General features: G+C 37.9%; 1 protein-coding gene and 1 long non-coding RNA gene across 3 annotated transcripts; one reads left to right on the top strand and one right to left on the bottom strand.

The window, feature by feature from the left end:
* Window positions 1–128: 128 nt before the first annotated feature.
* Window positions 129–13,681, bottom strand: LOC139936916 (ras suppressor protein 1-like). The gene is made up of 9 exons (XM_071931743.1): window positions 12,696–13,681; window positions 10,624–10,711; window positions 9,730–9,780; window positions 8,899–9,019; window positions 7,340–7,458; window positions 6,426–6,508; window positions 5,032–5,146; window positions 4,449–4,581; window positions 129–3,981 (listed from the first exon to the last, which is right to left on the bottom strand). Exons 1-9 carry the CDS (start codon window positions 12,717–12,719, stop codon window positions 3,882–3,884), a joined length of 834 nt encoding a protein of 277 aa, XP_071787844.1. The 5' UTR covers window positions 12,720–13,681; the 3' UTR covers window positions 129–3,881.
* On the top strand, window positions 11,119–21,877 carry LOC139936917 (uncharacterized). Of its 2 annotated transcripts, none has more exons than XR_011786033.1 (9): window positions 11,119–11,137; window positions 14,245–14,417; window positions 15,759–15,853; window positions 17,266–17,383; window positions 18,124–18,189; window positions 19,092–19,253; window positions 20,342–20,407; window positions 21,154–21,228; window positions 21,739–21,877. It is a non-coding gene; the product is annotated as an uncharacterized lncRNA (long non-coding RNA). The 2 variants fall into 2 exon arrangements; XR_011786032.1 differs by having other exon boundaries at window positions 11,126–11,178.
* Window positions 21,878–21,880: the final 3 nt, after the last annotated feature.

Here is a 21,880-nt window from a genome sequence, read left to right as displayed (position 1 = left end):
TGGTTTTTCTCCATAAGAAGACAAGTGACAATGTAGTAGGAAAATGACCACGGAATAGAAATGTGGAAAATTAAAAAACCAATAAAGAACACATGAACACATTTGTAAAAAAAAAGTTAGTCTGAAAATGTCTTTATTCAGCTGAAAGATGGTTCAACCTATTTAACAATGATTTGATTTAAGTTATAGCATGCACATAAAGCACCAGTTTAAAGCAAACAAACGAAGACTTCAGGAAAAATAACTGTATTTTTAATTCTTCAGTGAAAGTGTGAGATCCCATAAGGTTCAGGGGCTAGAGCCTTATTATTTTAAAGTAAACTTTTCTTCAACATCCTGTATTTTATTTTGGTTTATTATTGTAATTACTTATACTCATATACTTTTTCCGAGGAGGGAAGTTTTTATAATGCAACTTATCTAGAAATTAATTTATTTTTTAGATTAGTCGCATTGGTAGTAGAAAGAGGCCCCTCCCCCCCATTAAGAGTATTCAATATCACCTATCCCGAGTGTGTTTAAGACTCTGGTACCAATTTAATGTAATACATGTAGAAGGCTTGTCCACTAAGCTCCCCCCAACACAAACCAATCACAACAGCAGACACGTGCCTAATAGTCTGAAAAACATTTGGCACTTTAGAAGTTTGTAAACAAGTTTGGCTATTTTGATTGCTGCGTTGTCTTTTGAGTGTGATATGGGGCAGAGCAAAACTTGTGTGTCGTGTAAAAAAACTATCCCAGCAGATACCAGTGATAAATAGTTGTTAAGTTGGGTGGGTCTTAATGGACCGGTCTAATTCTCCCTCATATAACAGTGTAAGAACTCCTTGAGAAGTTTTAAAAAAACATACTCCTGTTCTTTATCTACATTACGTTTAAATTTAACGACTGCTCCTTCCAAGCTACATACATGTAAAAATCTTAATTTATGTCATCAAATGTTAATATACTATTCTGGATAATCTCAATTTTAAACAATTTGTACCCAAAAGTGAATTTTTCCAGTAATTTTTTTTATGACAAATGCAAAAGTTTTTTTTACAATCACTGAAGAAATATGCTGATATTGAGATAGGCAGCTATCTGAACTTGACATACAGCCGAGTCATCGCAGAACGGGTACAGATCTGGCCCTATATTCATAGAGCTGCTTAAGCACAGAAAGTAGCTAAGCACAGCAGCATTTGCCTGACCAGATAAAGAATACCAGCAAAATGCCATGTCACAATTACAATTTGTGATTGCGTGGTATCCTGCTCATTTCTGCTCAGCAGGAAATTGTTAAGCAAACTTTTCTGCTTAAGCAGCTCTAAGAAATTCGGTCCCACAGCTACACGTAGCACTTCCTTCAAACTCTACATGACTGGGATGCGCCCCCTCGAAAATATTTCAACTGCCCACAGTTAGTTCAAGGGAGCAACCAGTTCCTACAGTCACAATCTCTTTACTTGCACTCATAGAGTTATATATAAGAACTAGAGGGCGCACTGGTGATGTTGCTTGCACAAACGCGCCGGGAATACGAAACACACGTAGGAGTTTGTGTTTATTGAATGCTATACGCGATGCTGTTCTGTCAACTTACAAAATGGCCGCACAAACACACACTGGGTGCGTTCGTTTAGCTTCCCTGGGTCGACCCCTGTGTGTGGCGGTTATTTTTTCAAGGATGAACTTGGGCAAATAATTACCCACGTTCGGCCTGGAAAACAAAATCGCTACATGCCGGGGTCGACCCAGGGAAGCTAAACGAACGCACCCACTGTGGGATGCCTGTTTTGTCAACTTAGAAAATGGCACCTGCTCGCATGCCGGGGCACATATATAGGCCAGTGCGCCCTCTAGTTCTTATATATATAACTCTATGCTTGCACTAGAGCCCCTTGCACACAGGCTCACCATTTAAGGCACCACACCATAATCCTCAAAAATTTGCTAAACATACTTTTAATGAGTGCCAGCATAGAAATAGAAATATAGGCATGAAATTACAGGCCTGTATGCTTCGATTTTAAAGGGCAAGGGCACCAAGGCTTTCTGCAAGGGCCAAATATCATGACTGAAGTGCCCTTGTGCAACATGAAATTGGCCCTGCCCCTCCCAAGACAAAATTCCAGGTCTGACCCAAAATATTGGACAAACTAGGGCGACACATAAGTGTGTGATGCTAAGCTAAAGAAGTTGGCATTTAATAAAGTCAAGGTATTTTACACAAAATTCCTTACTTTGGCTTACTCCATGATTACTAACTCCTTCACATTCAAAAGGCTTTCGTTTTTTCTTCTTCTTCCATCCCAAGTAAAATATAAGAAATATTCAGTTAGTATAAAAAAGCTGTACATTATTATGAAATAAATGCTAAAATAGAATAATTGTTAATAAACTATTGGTATAAATAGGCATTACTATATACAAATGAGTTGAAGTGTGACTGAATCCCACAATGGGCAGCTTACTATTTTTAAGCAACAAAAAAATGTTAAATTTGTGACAATTTGGCCCGAAGAGACATATCTTCTCTTTGTACCATGGCAGGGCTCTGAATTTTACACTGGACCGCAGTTCATACTTCCTGCGAATGCGAATTTCAACATCACAAATTTGCAACAAATAATTTGCTACAGTTGACTTGTGCTGAACTCTTGCAAAACATTCACTGCAAACACAGCCCTGTGTCGTCACAATTCGTATGGGATACTCAGGAAGTATGAACCAACCTTTATGACCGCACAAGCCTGGTGATCTTGTGTTTTTCAATTGAATAACAATACCTCACTGTGAAGTATCTTGAACATAAACAAATGTTCAAAATGTTTACTTTGAGTCTGAAAATTACCTTTTAATTCTTTTGAGTAATACTTAATACCTCAAAAGACAGATGAGACCAAACTTCTTCACAGAGTGTGTTCCGCATATTGTCAGTACTCGGTAATGTTTCTTTCATTTTGATTCTGGTCTTGTACAAACAATAGACCGATCCAGTAGGCTCCACCTACGACGCACGTGTGAGCAAGAACACGTGGGGCTCTCCAATGGCTTTCTGCACAACTCTGCCGCGCGCGCAAAGCATAGGCGCACGCATGTCGGACCTTAGTGTCGGACCTTCGTTGCGTTGTGATTGGTCAATACGCGATGGGGCGGAGCTTAATGGATCGGTCTTTTCTGGTCTAGCCAATATTTTTAGTTACAAGCCCCTGTAACCTTGTGGATTTTTCTATCAAATTCAAGCCGTGCATGGGAAATTCAAATATCCTTCACAATCGCAATGTACTTAAGGCATATGTGTGAGTTAACAAAAAATTTGAATCAGTAAGTTCAAGTTAAATTTGAATGCGGTTTTCATTGTTGGTGTGTTTGTGCATGCATTGCGACTACGTTTAGACTCGATTCAAGTTGGACTCTTCTGTGTTACAACCATACAGTATGCAGTTTTTGTGGCGAAAACTCTCAGTTAAAATTTGATAATTTACTTTCTTCAGAACAGCAAGTGCCTCAATAGACCCCTTGCATAATGTAAAATTACGCTGGGCTCACGTGCTCGCCTTACGCACAAAGAACAGCTATTGTCCAACCATTTGCCTCATTTGACCCCAGTGAGGGCGCTTTTGGACCCAAGTGAGGCCGCCTTTTGAGAGTGAGACGACACATGCAAAGGGTCTATTGAAGATCAACAATGACAAAGGTGAGAAAGATCTCCCAAGATTTCCCACATTCAAAACATTCTACACACTCCTCCGAGGGCTACAACCAGGTTTCTTGTTTCCAGAACTTGGCAGAATAACGTCTTACTGTTGCTTTTTTTTATAAACGAGGAAGATCTCGGACTGTTGAGACAAGAGAGAGCCTGGATATTTCAGGATTGGTGCCTCCTTGTATAGTTACTTCTTTCCCCACACTTCTCGTCGACTGATCTTCTTGGCTCTGTTGTTGGTCTTCGGTGGAGGGGCGGCCCCAGCTTGGATGTGGCGACCGTACAAACTGGTTAAAATGAGAAAAGATATAGAATGAATACACTGAGCAGTTAACAACAAGCGAAGCATTCTCCCTTATCAGTGGTCTGCTGGCCAAATGTCAGTTTAACACCTTAGGACCAGTCAAACCTTGCCGAGCCAATATGGCTGATCAGGCCTGTGTTTATATCCAGTTTAAACAACTGAGAATATTTCTATTCCTCCAGGACAAGATACCAGTCCATCGCAGGTTACTTCCCAGCTCTCATCAGTACCACTTTTGTACTCCTGTGAGACGAGAAGCAATTATGATAATGTGCCTTGGCTCAAGAACAAGTGTCGTGACTGACAAGGCCATGTTTCAAACCCACATTCTGTAAATTCTGTACAGAACATGAGTCCAACACCCTACATGCCCTAGACCGCTCGGCCACCACACCCCATTGTTTAAAGGTGAGCAGCACTATACAATGTTAGGCCAAAATCTTCACTTACTATTTGTATGTGTCTGATCTGATGTAATCAAAGACATGAGACACGCCCACCTGGAACTGGTCAGCAATGGGCGGGACCCAAGGGTTGTTCTCCGCCTTGAAGACCGTGTTGCCACTGAACAGGTCAATCTTGCCTATTAGAGTGAATTGAAAAATTTAAAGTGTAAATAACTACTGATAATAAAGTACATTGTTTGGGTCATGACCTGCCAATATTTCAAATAGACCTTCAACAACTTGTTACCATCTCTGTCAACTTGCCGGAAGTTAGTTAAATACCAGTCAGAATGTCAGTAGCAGTTACAGAGTCTCATTCTGTTCAATTTATTGATTTCCACATTATTCACATATTACATCAGAAGCATTGCAATATCTTCACGTTTGTTATTATTAAGGGAATAAAAGGGTAGCGACGAGTTCTTACACGACCGTTTAATTGTATGTATGCAATTTGACTTCCAAAATGCCCCACCGTAGGCAGACTGTAGCTTAGTGTGACATCAGGGCAAGAGGTCTTCATCAGATTTCCATCACATTTCCATCATGAAAGTTTTTTAATTCCATTTAAATTTAAGGACACTTACCCAGTTCTGGAGGTAGAACGGTGAGTCTGTTTCCCTGAATATGAAGCTCCTTCATTTTTTGCAGATCCCCGATAGCCTTTGGTAGAGCTATCAACTCATTGTCTCTCATTGCAAGCTGCGAGAAGAAACATATTCAACTATTAGTAAGTCTAGTATTTAACTCTTGAACTTCATTTTAAGTACAATTTCCTATGAGTTTAGTTAATTTTAAATCAAGTGGTTAGTAATAACTTTACAGACACAGACACAGCCACAGCCACACAAACAGACAGACATCATTTTGCAAATTATTCAGAGATAAAGGATGAATCCATCAAGCAAAACAAAACAGAGATTAGGGACATGACCATCAACTAATAACAGAAACTTTTAAAGCATTGGGTATGCGGCGCAAGCAGCACTCATGGCGCTGCTGTACAAAAAACAACCAACAAGCAAATAAAAGTAGCATCACATAATTAGAAAATTGAGTCAACAAAATGCTTCTTTATGCAGATGAGTTTTCAAACTGTTCTTGAATATGCCAAATGAAAGGCACATGAGATGTGATGGAAGTATCGTGGTCGAGCAGTTAAGAGCACCGAAGTCAAACTCTGGTGTTTCTGATCAGCAGAGTGTGGGTTCGAATCCTCAGCCGTGACACTTGTGTCCTTAAGCAAGACACTTAACCATTGCTTCGTCCTTCAGATGGGACGTAAAGCAGTTGGTCCCATGTGTTGTGTAACCCATGTAAAAGAACCCAGTGCACTTAATCGAAAAGAGAAGGGGTTCGCCCTGGTGTTCCTGGCTGTGGCTGCTGTATGCACCTTGTAAACCCTTATAAGGTGCTAACTAATTAGGTCTCAAAATTCATCACTGCAAAAAACCTATCTTTCTGAAAGTTTGTATATACTCAGTGCCTTGAGTACCTTGTTTGGTAGATACATGCGCTATATAAGACTTCAATATTATTATCAATGCACTCATAGTGTCTACCATGGCTAAATGGCGATGAGCAGACAGAAAGGGACCTTACAGCGAAAACCAGACTCTGGTCATAAGCTGTAAAGCTTTATGATTTTTTCTTTCACATCTTCGTGTCATGTGGGGTCACAAGTGAACAAACTATGGGCAGCCATCAAGTGAATAATCAGACACAAATTTGTTTGTGTTAATTTTATTGGCTTTGATGAAATTTGAAAAGTACTAGATAAAAAAAAAACACTGTGATGAACTCGGATTATACTTTCCCTACAACAAATCAATTTTGTTTTTAAAACACAATTGAGCTGAGTGATAAATCTTTCAAACTTGGCTTTCATGGCTTTTTTCTGGAACAGGAATGAGTGTGCAGTGTGCACTTCCACGTTCTAATAGTTGTTTTCTCTCTAGTGAAAATAATGGCTGTTACTTACCACTTCTAATTTGCTTAGCTGACCAATATCTTCAGGGATGATCTCAAAATCATTGTCAGAGAAATATATCCCTCTCATTGATTCTGCCACAACAAAACGAAAGAAGATACTTCCTTATTTCACACAGGAACAATTATCAATTTAGAAAAACTTAGCTGAATAAAAGGTGTGCGTTAATATAACCAGGGTCCATTTGTGTGAAATTTCATACTTAGTTATAGTCACCATTCTACGTTAATTGAAGAATGCTTATTAATGTCGAGGTAACATGAAAAAATCTGATCTGAATTTCATAGAGCTGCTTTATTTGGCAAAAAGTAGCAGGATACCAGCCACAGATGGTGCATGTGAGACAGTGGTTTTTTTTCTTTCGATTTGGGGTTGAATAAAGAAAAATTTACTAGGGCAGGGTTTGAACCAACAACCTTCATATAGCTCTAGCCTCTAGCTACCGGGCAACCTCGGTAGTCTAGTTGGTAAGACACTGCTCTAGAATTACAAAGGTTGTGGGTTTGAATCCCACCCGAGTAACATGCCTGTGATATTTTTTCACTGGACTCGGGAAAGTACTGAGTATACAGTGCTGGTAACACACATCGGTGTATGGGTAAAAACCAAAATTAATATTCTTCATAGAGCTGCTTAACAATTAGCTGCTTGGCAAAAAGTAGCAGGAAACCCGCCACAGATGGTGCATGTGAGACAGTTTTCTTTGTGATTTGGGGTTGAATCAAGAAATATTTACTGGTGCAGGGTTTGAGCCAACAATCTTCGGATTAACTTGCCAGCGCTCTACTAACTGAGCTATCTAGCCCTAAGCATAATTTTGCTATGCTTAGCAAATTGTTGTACTTTTACGGGCCCTGATGCTTACAGTAAAAAAAACAGAGATGAGAAATACAAAAACGATTTACCAAGAAGAAAGAAGTTTCCAGGGAGACTGTTCTCATTCAGGTTGTTGTACGTTGCATCCAGGACCTCAAGCTTAGGGAAGGCACCAAAGCCTCTCGGCAAACTGTACAAACGGTTCATTCTAGGGAAAAAGAATAAGATAACGATGTATTTTTTATTATATGCATCATGACTACAATTCTTTGGATGTTGAAACAAACAGCGTCGTATACAGGTACAATTATACCTGCATTGCAGTAACAGATTAAAGTCACCTGGAAGTGGTATTTTTTCAAAATAAAGCTTTTGCCACTCACATATGTTTTGATGAGTGGAATGTGAATAAACAGTTAACTAAGGTTTTAAAAAATCAGTTCTTATGTTATTTACAAATTTAAGAGTAGACCCCGACCCGAGAGGGCGCTGTTCATGACGTAAATCGAGGCAGACTTTGCCTGTAATGCGTAGAGTAAACACAATTGCAAAGTTCATGTACGGACCAAGTCGTGAGTTTGTACGTTTAAAAAAAAAATGTTTTTGTTTTTTTCTGGCAATGCCGACCAGGTGTATTGCTGCTGAATGCAGAAAAACACTTTTTGAAATGTACCAACTCACGACTTGGACGTACATGTACTTTGCACGTGTGTTTACTATACGCATTGCAGGCAAAGTCTGCCTCGATTGACGTCACAAAAGGGGTAGGCGGAGTCAGCCCCCCAAACAACTTTATATATTTTTTAAACATATAAATCGTGACAAACAATTACAAAAAAAATTGTTTTATTGTTCGTAAGCATATACTCCTATGGTTGAAAGAAAAAAATTCTATTTCCAGGTGACTTTAACAAGACCAACTAGTATAGTATGATTTGATTGATCCAACTTCATTTATATTGATAGCTGGGTTTTCCTCTCCTATCCAAAGATAAGGTCATTCTCCTCTTCACCAGAGCCCTATTTTATAAACATGTTAATCAGAAAATATTGCTTAGCAAATTTGTTTGCTAAGCAAAAAAATGAGAGGGGCACCAGTCACATCACAACAAAGAAAACTTTATGGAATTTTGATGGTAACCAGTTTCTGTTAAGCAAAGCAAAGTTCTTCTGTGCTTCGCAAGTTGTCATGCTTATATACAGGCTTTAGAAAATTGGGACCAGCAGGATCTTCCCTTATGATGGTTTAAAGGAACACATTGCCTTGGATCGATCGAGTTGGTCCTTAAAAAGCGTTCTGTAACCGTTTGTTATAAAATCGTTATGGTTAGAAAGATGTTGTAAAAGTAGAATACAATGATCTACACAAACATGCCTCGAAATTGAGTGGTTTTCTTTTTACCTCGTTGACTAACACGGTCGGCCATTTATGGGAGTCAAATTTTTGACTCCCATAAATGGCCGACCGTGTTATTTCCTGACGTAAAATGAAAACCATGCATTTTTTAGTGATACTTTTGTGGATCATTATATTCTACTTTTAGAACATCTTTCCAACCATATGCATTTCATAACAAACGGTTTCAAACGCTTTTTGAAGACCAACTCGTCCGATCCAAGGCAACGTGTTCCTTTAAGTAATACTTACCCAACATTGAGGTACTTAAGACTTTGCATGGAGCTGATGTTCGTTGGGAGCTCTTCAATGTGATTGTTGAACAAGTTGAGCGTCTCTAGGGAGACAAGCTCCACAATGTTTGGTGGAAGAACTGCAAGAAAGTAAATATCAACATCGACAAGTTAACATCACACAACCTTTCTGTTTTAACTTAAAGACACTGAACATCTTTGGTAATTGTCAAAGAACAGTCTTCTCACTTGGTGTATCTCAACTTATGCACAAAATAACAGTCCTAAACTCAACTGGTCGTCAAAGTTGCGAGATAAATAATGGAAGAAAAAACACCCTTGTCACATGAAGTTGTGTGCTTTCAGATGCTTGATTTCAAGACCTCAATATTTTACTGAGAAATTAATTCTTGCTAAAAAACTACGTTACTTCAGAGGGAACCATTTTTAAAAATGTTTTATACACTCAACAGCTCTCCATTGCTTGTTACCAATTAAGTTTTTATGCTAACAATTATTTTGAGCAATTACCAATAGTGTCCAGTGTCTCTAAGTTTCTTTCTTTGTCACTGTATGTTGGCTAAACTTTGTATCACTTCTTCCAACATCTTCCCTTTTAAATTACAGATCTGCCATCAGATAGTCTGTCTTGGTTCAGCCCACTTTTTTCAACATAAAGAAGGTTTATTTTCTTTTTTAAATGAAACTAAATACAATGTTAAAAGTGGTTGTGTGTGTTTTGATGATGTTGTGTGTTTTTGCTGATGTTGTTTTTGGTTGATTTTTTTTTTTTTCTTGGGGGGGGGGGGGGTACACGTCGTGGTTACAGGAAAAGCTGAAATGGATTTACCATCAATCTTGTTATGGCTTAATGTCAAGCGAGTCAGGTTTCGTAGCGTAACTGCAAAGGAAAAATACACAAAAAATACTATTAAGTTTCATAACACTAACAGTTATTAAAATGTATTTTAAAATAGACAACCTTTTTGCTCGACCACAATTTATTCAGGAACAATTTGCAGAGTACCCCATAACTAAGTAGAGACCTAAAAACTAAAAAATGGACCTGTGCTTTGTTGTTCAAGAGCTGGCCTGGGCTAGCTAGGACTAGGTGGGCCACTCCACAACTCAATACAGGAGAAATGGTGAAAAAAATTAAAATGTCTTTATTGTGACCTTGGCTATGCTTTTGAGTAACAGGGGATTCCACAAGTGCACATGTGTAGAATACCACTATGCTACTCTAGGAAAAACAAAAGTCAGTACCCAGAATTCAGACAAAATGTGTCAAATTTCACTAGTAAACACTTGCACGTACATGTGCAAGTATGATTTAATATTAATAATTAACTCGCATAACCGACTAAAAAAGTTCTATTTAGAACAGTTTGGCGCGACGTAATTGATGCGGTTATCGCATTAAAAAAGTGGAGGAATGTTTCTCTGACACTAACGGTAACACTATCACTAACAGCCACTATTTTGAGCAAAAGTTAAAAGTAAAGGGTTGACAGTCATGATTGTTAAGTGCTCAAAACTATAATTATAAAGCAACATTCACTCTGCAAAATTCAATAATGACATGCATGAACTAGCTAGCCTAACTAAACTTCAGCTTCAGAAGTGGCTACTGTGTGCACTGAACTTAAACTACACATGTGTTGAAAATGATTTATAGAATTACCGTAAACAACAAACAACTGTCAATTCATTCCGTATCCGTACACAATGGAGTTTTACTTACACAGACCGGGAATGTCAGCCAGTCTACTGATGCCTCTATCGCTCAAATCCAGATCTGGACTATTGTGCTCTCTGGCCTCTTCCACTTGCTTTTTGACAGATTTAGACATTGTAGGAACAAGAACAATAAAATAAATTACAATAAATGTTACAAAATGTAGAACACCGGAAGAAAAATGCGAAAAACCAACTCCGTTTTTCTGTATCAGATAACGTTGAGTGGGTTGAAACCGGAAGTGCCGAGGAACACCTCTGATGTCAAGATTTCGCGCCAGTAAAAATAGTTCCATATTGTCCCTTTTTAGGACAATAAACTCCTTTAAACCCCAATTTAGAGTTTACAAACACACATTTACAATTTATTGTAAATACAACAATATCTTTAAGGCAAGTTTTAAGTAATTTGAGATTTTGGCGAATTGATATTTCAAGTTATTTCCGGTAAACTAGTTTCCCATAATGCAGTGGACGACTAGCGAGTTCATTTTACAGAAAAGCATCTTGGCGGAAGGAAGGTTGGTGTCACGTTTCTGGAATTGTTGAAATATTTTAACCGGTGATTCATTTTTCCATGTGTATTGTAATGTTTTTCGTTGGTGTAAAGATAGCAGACAATATTTTTATTGAGGTTGTGTTTTGATTAGATCTCTTTACTATTAAATAATTGCTCGAAAATGTGTGTTTTTCTGTTAAAATGTCAAGGATCTAATTTGGTATTTTATTTATTTCCTTCTTCGCCCCACCCAAACCATGATGTGGATAAAATAAACAGCTTAATTTGATTGAAATTTTAATTTACTTGTAAAACTAAAATAACAAAAATTGTAATTTTGTTCTGGTCAAAACTAAGGAAAAGTATGTAGCTGGCCATGCCAGGCAGGGTGGTACATGTAGACCCAATTCTTTTGTTTTAATCTAAATCTAACTAATGTAAATTGTAAATGTAATATTTGATTTGGCTTTATTTGAATTTGATTGAGTTTTTGTCTTTTTGTTTGAGGAGGGAAGGCAAGCCCGTAATTCGGCTTGCTGGTGGTGGGGGGGGGGGTGTTCAATCATTTTTTAATAATATATTAAAACGCTAAATAAAGTCATCCAAAATAAAAATAAAAATGCAACTAAGGGCAAAAATCACGGCTTGAGTTGCGCCTTCATTTTAAAACTTTTTTTCCAACTCCCCCAAAGATCAAAAAAACATAAATAAATAGACCCGAAATAATTTTAAAATATATAAATAAACTGAAAAAAATAAGAAATAAATAATCAAAAAACAAAGCAACCTTTTGAGATCAAAACATTTTTAATTTAGGGGTACATGAAAAGATGACAAACCAAGGCATTACTTCCTTGAATAACACAAAACCCAGACAACTGTTTATCTCGACTTGAAAATAAATTCTTAAATTTACACTATCGTTAAAAAGTAATGCCAGCGAGGTGGTGGTAAATGATTGAGTAAAGCCAAGGTAAACTGTGCCGTCAATCCTTTTTGGTTCTATAAATATTGGCTTTTAAACTTTTGAAGGGGCACTAGGGCCACGGCAAAGGCAACGAAGGCCCTAACCCCTTGTAATCCATTTCTGCCCCATTTCAAAGGTACATGACAATACAAAAATACTTCCAGACAGCTAGGAGAAACAAAAGCGAAGTAATAACTGTGGTCGGTAGACCTGGCGTCTCACATCAGGGGCCAATTTCATAGAGCTGCTTAAGCAAAAAATTCACTTATTTTACACATGTTAATGGCCAAAATTTCATGCCGTATACATTGCTTGTGACTTGTATTTGGCTGTTGTTTACTTAGCATAACAATTGAGTGGAGTCTTGGCCGGTAGTCTGATTTTACTAAGCAATAGTTTGTTTGCTTAAGCAAAATTTTGTGCTTAAGCAGCTCTATGAAATTGGGCCCTGATTCATAGGGATCCTTTGGACCAAGTGGGAGAAATATTCCTCACCAGTAATGTTTGTAAGAGTCAAAATTTGTATATTAAACTCTTTTGAAATCATAAGACTTTACCTTGAAATTGCATTCCTTAAGGTTGGTTTTAGATGTTTGAATCAAAATTTACTCACCGGCCGAAAGCATAGCATCGACATTGTCAGCTCGTCAATCAGAAAAAAACACCCGGCGAAAAAAAAGAATCGCCACCTCCTACGCTTCTACCAATCCACTAAGGAACTCTCTGTAAACATGCAGTTTATACTCGTCAAAAAAATGCTGTCACTTGAATGGCATTCCGTTTCTCGGCCAATGATCATTGCAATCTATCTCTGTTCAAAAGACCAATCTGTACTGTTGTCAAACTCTTACACAATTCAACGAACTGCTCACCCAGTCTCTGGCATGTTTAGTAAGGTTAAACTGGCAGCTCACTGATAACTTTCACCTGCATTCCTTGGTGCCATATGATGACATTGCTCATTCAGAACGACAGTAGCCTCACAGTTAGCATTGATGTGTTTCTAAAATGTCATTCGATACCCTTTGAAGATGCTGGAGGCAGGAGTAGTGGTGTAAAAGGAGGAGCAATGCACATTGTTCACATTTTTGAATGGTTACGATGAGAAAAATTTAAAGATTTAAAAAAAGAAATCGTCAAACTGTCAAATCAAAGCATCTGGAACCAACATAAAATGTATTGAGATATTTTATTGACAGAAACAACATACCTGAGTGTTATCATTTGATTTTTGTAACAAAAATATTTTGAAAATATTATGACTTCAAAATATTTATTGGTCTCGTACTTGAAACTTTACAACACCTTACAGGAAAATACTGAATGTTGAAGCACCTTGAGCGTCACAGAGTGCCAGATATATAAAAAGCCAGGCCTGTTATTACATGCAGGCCACAGAGGCCATTGACTTTGTTGCCCCTGGTCTTGGCCTTGGTGCCCCATCAAATGTTTCCCATTGATTCCCAGATTTTCCAATGGAAGGTGCCCTTTGCAAAATAAAAATCGCCTTGCCTGTTCAAAGATTAAATTCCACTATTGTTATTATTAAAAATAAATGAGACATGCACATCTAAGTCTTTGGATTTCTTTTACTGTTTATTTGCGATTACATCTTTATCCCGCATCTTTAATATGTAGACCACTCCTCATTTCAATACCTTCTGCTGACACCTTCAATACTTGCTGTCAATCACAAGGAACGAACCTCTTTGAGGCAGAGTGAGAGTCAAACTGTCGACAGATGCTGTCTGCTGGCCTTCCAGCACAGCATTATAATTGCTAACAACTGTTGAGAGATCTCACATATTATTAATACAGACCAAGTTCAGTCAGTGCAGTCGTGTTATTTAGTTGGCCTTGTAGTATTAAAAATACATTAAAATAAAAAAATCTACTTCATACTTAAACCTTTTGAAAGAGAAACTAATCACATGTTCTTGGTCAACTACACATATGTGTAGTCAAAGAATTGCATTAATGTTTTTTTTTTTTTTGAAAGAGTTTGTTTTTACCACACATAGTTAGACTTGCTGTAATATGCAATTCACTTGCAATACCGTCTCCTAACTGGATAGCGTTGTCTTTTTTACTCTTTGTTTTTTTTTTTTTTTTTTTTTTTAATTCTTTTTGTATCATTCACCATCATGTTGATTATAACGCAGGATGGGGATGTTCACCTCTCAACAAGTCGTATCCATGGTGAGATGCAGATTATTCGGTACCTATTATGATGAAGTTCTTACACATCCACTCAAGGAGCAGGCTGTCTTCCTTAAGGATGAGTTTCTGCATCTTCTGCGGTTGAGGAAGTACAAGTTAGATCAACGTTGAATGGGTAAGGGCTTTATTAAAACAGGAATGTTCTATTTTCGTTAGTCGGTTGGACTTACTACTTAAGATCCACTGATTCTATCAAAGTCCACTCCTCAGTATTGCATTTGAGAGAAATAAGCATATAAATGTGACATGAATGTAAATGGTATTGATCCAATATGTTGTTGGTTTTTATGGATATTTGGAGATTCTCAATCATGAAGCCTTGAGGGTATTAGGTAAAACTCAAGTATTGTACCAGTTACGCAAATACAGACTTTTCTAAATAATAATCCATATTAATTCTACAAGTATGGGATTTGAGGCATTGCATTGTGAAGTGTTGATATACATTTCGTTTTGAACTTTAGTAATGTTAACATCTGGAGACTATGTTAAGAAATTAAAACACATTTATTAAAGTGTTTACTTGTATTGTATTGCTCATTTGTATTGAGTTGAGTATGTTTTACGCAATTCTTGTTGTTTTTTAATTTGGATAAAAAGACCAAAAACAAGTTGCTGCTGATATAAACATTTGATCGGTATTTGAAAATACAACCTCAATAGATTTGCAAGTGAAATTGTTCAGCTGGTTACGATCTGCCCTGTGATGACAAAAGATGCCTTATTCCGAGGCCAGTCCGCAGCTAGGAACCTCTTCATAAAATTGCTTCAGTTTTTCAATCTTTCTCTCCCTCCCCAAAGCAAATCCAATCCCTCTCTCAAGTCCACCCCTCCCTCTGATTCTTTATTCTTTCTTCTGGTCTTCATTGCTGATCAATCCTTGGAGTGGATCCCATCTGTTGACTGCTCATGAGAAGACAAACAGTATGTCTGAGGGCTATGTTGTGTCCTAGTCGGGATTGGAGAGGAGGATTTGGGTTATAATGGCCGGGAGGGGAGGGGGTTGCAACTAAAGCATAATTTGCTTACACAACAGTTTTGCTGTGTGCAGAAGAATTCAGACCAGGGCCCAATTTCATAGAGCTGCAAGCACAAAAATTTGCTTAGCATGACATTTTTCGCCTTGATAAAAAACTGGATTACCAACCAAATTTTCAAGTGATTTTCAGAATAAACAAACAACAGCTGAATATATGTAACAGGCAATATGCAACAGTAGGAAATTTGGTTGGTAATCTTGTTATTATCAAGAAAGACATTCCATGCTAAGCAAATTTTTGTGCTAAGCAGCTCTATGAAATTGGGCCCTGATGTCTCATTTGTGAAAGGGCAAAGGCACCAAGAACAAGGGCTTTGGTTAATTTTGTATTAAAAAGCTGTGTTTTCTAACCAAAGTTGTAAATAAGTGAAGGTAATTTCTTAGATTGATTTTTGTTCACATTATCTGACAATTTAGGAATCAAGGAGTTAGAACAACTGTAAGACTCTGGAGGAAAATGATTCCGTTGAAGATGTAACAACATTATTTCAGAGCTGTTATTATTACCACAGGTAAATGTAAAAAAAAAAAAGAGCTTGTTTCAAGATTAAAGCCTGGTTCGTACTTCCTGTGAGTGCGAATGCAATTCATATTTTGACATCCCAAATTCGTAACGAACAATTCGCATCGGTTGCCCTGTGCTCTACTCCTGCTAAACATTTGCTTTAAAACAGCCCTGTGGCGTCAAAATTTGTATCGCATTCAAATTCGCAAGCATGAACCGGGCCAGACACTAGAATCTGTTGTCTCGACACAAAACTCTCTGAAATGAAATTCCCTTGAACTGGCTTGCATAACTTGTTGAATATTAAAATTCACTTGCCACTAAAACGGTTGCCCTACATTGCCTGCTGGTGCTGGTGAAATCATTCATAAACATGGCGCCCCACCTGCCCAGTGATGACAAACGATGCCGTGAGGTTAAAGCTGCCGGACACAGACACGGACAAAGACACTTTCATCTTTCAATCTCCTCCTTGCTTCTTTAATCTTTCAATCTCAAATCTCTTTTCTGAGTCTCTACTTGATTTCTTCCTTTCCTCTACCGTCTTATCCGTTGATGTGGCAACCAATGATAGTCTAGATTATGAGAGCTGAGGGCAGTGTGAAGCCTATATGTTTTGATATGTTGAAACAAATTTTCTTGAAATCGTACAGAATTTTTTCTGAGTTCTGCGTTTCTAATGGTGACAGGAAGACAGTTCTGTAAATTGGAGGCCACAATAGAGAACATTCTTTTTACTGGCTTATTTGCATAGTTTGCTTAACTTGTGTCGTTCATACATAAACCTTGTACTAAAAAGTACTCCCAATCAGCTGATGCTCTGTCATAGACCTTTGCAAATGACGTCATTTGAGTAGGACGCCCTCGACCAGAGGTCAAGCAGAAGGTTGCTAATTGACTTATCCTGCACGCCTTGGTTTTTCATCGTCATTTATTTAAAGACAATGGACACTATTGGTAATTGTCAAAGACCAGTCTTCTCACTTGGTGTATCGCATCATATGCATGAAATAACAAACCTGTGACAATTTGAGCTCAATTGATCGTCGAGGTTGCGAGAGAATAATGAAAGAAAAAAACACCCTTGTCTCAACAAGTTGTGTGCTTTCTGATGCTTGATTTCGTGACCTCAAATTCTAAACTTGAGGTCTCGAAATCAAATTCATGGAAAATTACTTCTTTCTCGAAAACTATGTCACTTCAGAGAGAGCCGTTTCTCACAATGTTTTGTACTATCAACAGCTCCCCATTACTCATTACCAATCGTGGTTTTATGCTGATAATTATTTTGAGTAATTACCAATAGTGTCCGCTGCCTTTAAGATGGTGGTGTGATGACGTCAGTGCACAACATTGTAAAAGCAAAGCTTGTATTTTTCTTTAAATATAAAGCATGTTTTATGTGAAATTTGTTGATAGCAAGTATCGTTGTAGCATCGGTGACAACAAGGACACTGCACTGTGGTTACTCATGACATTGTACGAGTGTCCCATAGTACCACTATCACAAGTATGGGACTCCACTGGGAAGTTGAAGGTATGCTCTACAGTATTGGATATATTCTTATTATTTTGTAACAGTTAAATTTTTTTTGTATACATTTATTGATAAGTAAATTAAATCATCAATAATTGTGAAGTAAAATGATTGCTTTAAATGATCTGCCGGTACTGGATACATCAATCTTGACTTGTTTTTTAGAGGAAATCACAAAATCTTATAGACATATGAAGTAGAACTTTTTATAGATTTTTCAAAATTAATTTCCTTTTATTTTGATCACATCTAATGATCTAGTCAAAGGATGTCCCTTTTGCAATTTATAAGGACAAGGACTGCATGGTATTACCCTGTGATGACAAAAGATGCCTTATTCTGAGATTGATCTTCAGTCAAGAGCAACTTCCCCACCACCCTTCATCCTGCCAACCCATCCCATTGCCTCCTCCATCCCTACCCTCATCTTCCTTCATCCTTCCCATGACCTCCCTGGAGTTGTTGCGACTCTCTGTTGTATTGCAATTCGTGAGTGGAAAACAAGGCTGTCTGAGGGTTTCAACCAGTATGTCTGTCTTGACACGCAGCAAGAAGATAAGATCACACATGTAAACTTAGCAGTCAATGGAATTTAGGGTTTGCCAACTTTAGGCTTGTGATTTTCTCAGGTTGTTTTCTATACAATTTTTCTACAAATTTTGTTTTTTAATTGTATTTTTTTTAACACTCCTACTATCTAATAACCTCCAAGTCTCCCTTGTTGTTATCCCCAATACCAGACCTTTATCCTTTCTTTGGACTAAGAAGGGATACGAGAGATCGTTGGGATGCTACCGGCGTGAAAGGCAAGTCTGAGATCCCAGCATGTCAAGACCATTTTCTTTATATTGGCCATAGCGTGGCCAATTATTGGCATAATTTACTTTGGAATATGGCTAAGGTTCGGCCAATTCACAGTGAACATGTACCACATTTTCTTAACTGAGAAAACAAATCCCTGAACATTTTATCTGAACATTTGTTGTGTACTTTGTGAAACCATGGCGTCATTTTGACTACAAATTCTCAACAACAGAAAAATTCTGGAAATTTAAACAACTAATCCAATGGTTAAGCACAAAAAAGTTTGCAGGCAAGTGGTTCTTTTTTAAGACGGAATAATTTAAAAGTAGCAGAATTTTTTTTATATTGCCTGCCGTTGTTGAAGGATTCATTCATCAACATGGCGTCCCACCTGCCCAGTGATGACAAACGATGCCGTGAGGTTAAAGCCGTTGGACACAGACACGGACAAAGACACTTTCATCTTTCAATCTCCTCCTTGCTTCTTTAATCTTTCAATCTCAAATCTCTTTTCTGAGTCTCTACTTGATTTCTTCCTTTCCTCTACCGTCTTATCCGTTGATGTGTCTGGCAGGATGGCAACCGATGATAGTCTAGATTATGAGAGCTGAGGGCAGTGTGAAACCAACATGTTTGATGCGTGGAAATTTATATACATTCTTTTTAAAGTTGGTACCACATACATGTGGGATATACATCCCTGATACTTCTCTGCGGCAATCGCCCCCATTGCCCCTGGGCATTGCCTTCATTGCCCCTGGGCATTGCCTTGGTGCCCCTGGTCATTGCCTAAGTGCCCCCTTGAAATGTTCCTATAGAGATTTACAATGCATTTTACATTGTACAAGCAATGCTTGTATTTTGATTTTAAAACGTGTTGTATGTGAAATTTGTCCCAGTGTAGCAGACACACTGCTGACGTCAATGACTGTGGTTAGTCGTGACATAGTCGAGAGTGTTGCATAGAGTAAGAAGGCACATCGTCTTGCTCAGTATACCATCTCTGCATACATCGCAAAGTAACAATGTTACATTTACGAGACTCCACCTTTGTCGTAAGTTGAAGGTATGCTTTATTAAATATTGTTTTCTTAAACTCTTATTATGTTGATCAATAATTGTCAAATAGAATGATTGCCTTACATTGCTTGCTGGTACTGGGTTTATCAATCTTGACGTTGTTTTTAAAGGAAATCACAAAGTTCTTATTGACATATATGCTAAGCTTGGGCGATATCACGATATTATCGAATATCGCGATATTAATTTGGACACGATTTCGATATCGAATGGATTTGGTTTTAATCGAAATATCGATATATCGCGATATATCGCGATAATCGCGATAATTGCGATATATCGATTAAATATCGCGATGTATTTGCTAGCTGATACCCCATAGGTTTGGAGTAAAACCAGAAGAATAGGTCATTAGAACACCTCTCTTAAGCTATGACTGTCTCTTCTGCAACTTTCACTTGGAGTTTTAAGACTGATGATGTCAAATTTCATTAATCGCGATTATATCGAATATCGCGATATATTGTCGGCGATATATCGTGAATAAAATAAATCGATATCGCCCAAGCTTAATATATGCAGTAGATGTTTTTGTGTAGAACTTTCAAAGTAAAAGCATTTCCTTGTATACTGATTACGTTTTACCGACCTGTTGAATGATGTCCTTAATGCAATTTATAAGGACAAGGACTGCATGGTATTACCCTGTGATGACAAAAGATGCCTTATTCTGAGATTGGTCTTCAGTTAGGAGCAACTTCCCAACCACCCTTCATCCCGCTCACCCATCCCTTCATCCCTGCCATCCTTTCCTCTTCCCTTCATCCTTCCCATGACCTCCCTGGAGTTGTTGTGACTCTCTGTTGTATTGCAATTCGTGAGTGGAAAACAAGGCTGTCTGAGGGTTCCAACAAGTATGTCCATCCAAAATGTCCGTCTTGTATTGATAAATATCACAAACGTAAACTTTAAATCAAGGGTTTTTAGAGTTATTCAATTTGAGGCCTTTGATTTTTTCAGTTTATTTTCTAAGAAATTTTCATGCAAATTTGATTTTTTATATTGTGTTTGTATTAACCCTCCCTACTATCTAATAACCTCCTAAGTCTCCCTTGGTCTTATCCCCGGTTACAGACCGTTGTCCTTTATTTGGATCAATGAGAGATCGTAAGGATGCCACCATTGTATTCAGCATGAGAGGTAAGTCTGAAATTCCAGCATGTCAAGTTTGATCATTGGCCTTGGCATACGGCTAAGGTTTGGCCAACTCACCGTGACCAAATGCCACAATTTCTTGAAAGAGGAAGAACAAATCCCTGAACATTTTATCTGTACATTTTGTTGTCTCCACCAATTAATCATCCAATGGTTGAGCACGAACAATTTCTGTGGCAAGTAGCAAAAAACTTATTAGATTGCTTGTTGAAGATAAAGGGTTCATTCCTAAACATGGCGCCCCACCTGCCCAGTGATGACAAACGATGCCATGAGGTTAAAGCCACCGGACACAGACACGGACCAAGACACTTTCATCTTTCAATCTCCTCCTTGCTTCTTTAATCTTTCAATCTCAAATCTCTTCTCTGAGTCTCTACTTGATTTCTTCCTTTCCTCTACCGTCTTATCTGTTGATGTGTCTGGCAGGATGGCAACCGATGATAGTCTAGATTATGAGAGCTGAGGGCAGTGTGAAGCACACATGTTTTGATATGTGGAAACAAATTTAATTTACATACGTGTTTTTTAAAGTTTATGTTGATATCACATGCTGGATATACATGCATAATTTTGTTGTGCTTAGCTGCTTTTCGTGATTAAGCAGGTCTATGACTTTGGGCCCTGGTTTATTTCTATATTAAAAGCTGTGTTTTTTAAACCAATTGTTTTTTGTTGAGAACACTTCTTGGATTGATTTTTGTTCATATTATTTGACTTTTTTGGAACAGGGGACAGTTTGACTGTAAGACTCACGAGAAAAAATTCTCTGCTGAAGATGTATTACCATGTTATCACAAGTAAAGGTAAATATTAGAGCTTGTATGTCAGGTGCAGAAACTGGAATGTCATCACAAAACTCTTAAAGGAAATGGCCTTGAACTTGCTTGCATTACCTGTTGAATAAATTCACTTGCTAATGAAATAATTGCCCGTAACGCTGTTGATGAATGATTCATAAACATGGTTCCTCACCTGCCCAGTGATGACAATCGATGCCGTGAGGTTAAAGCCGCCGGACACAGACACGGACAAAGACACTTTCATCTTTCAATCTCCTCCTTGCTTCTTTAATCTTTCAATCTCAAATCTCTTTTCTGAGTCTCTACTTGATTTCTTCCTTTCCTCTACCGTCTTATCCGTTAATGTGTCTGGCAGGATGGCAACCGATGATAGTCTAGATTATGAGAGCTGAGGGCAGTGTGGAGCCAATGTTTTGAAAAATCAAAAAAGTTCCCCTTGTATCATGTATTTCCAAATTTTCATCTTGTCAGTTACTTATTTAATCACTACATCTTTGTGTGTCTCTCTTTCAGATTCAGTCAACGACATTTGGATTGTGAAATGTCAAGTTTGTCTTAAAAACTAAAGGAGTTTTGCAAAAAGAAGTTGTTGGGCACCAGTATAGCGTTTCGTGGCCTGAACATTTTTAGAAAATAGTGGACACAAAGTAAAACG

Source organism: Asterias amurensis, chromosome 5 (assembly GCF_032118995.1).
Source record: "Asterias amurensis chromosome 5, ASM3211899v1".
Classification (NCBI taxonomy): domain Eukaryota; kingdom Metazoa; phylum Echinodermata; class Asteroidea; order Forcipulatida; family Asteriidae; genus Asterias; species Asterias amurensis.
This window is presented reverse-complemented; position numbering and strand designations above follow the sequence as displayed.

Excerpts from the sequence above, each read along its gene's own strand:
- LOC139936916 (XM_071931743.1), bottom strand. The coding sequence starts at position 12,719 with ATGTCGATGCTATGCTTTCGGCCG. Across the intron at positions 9,020-9,729 it reads AAGCCATAACAAGATTGATG|TTCTTCCACCAAACATTGTG; the intron begins GTAAATCCATTT and ends ACTTTCTTGCAG. Across the intron at positions 7,459-8,898 it reads CTTAAGTACCTCAATGTTGG|AATGAACCGTTTGTACAGTT; the intron begins GTAAGTATTACT and ends CTTTTTCCCTAG.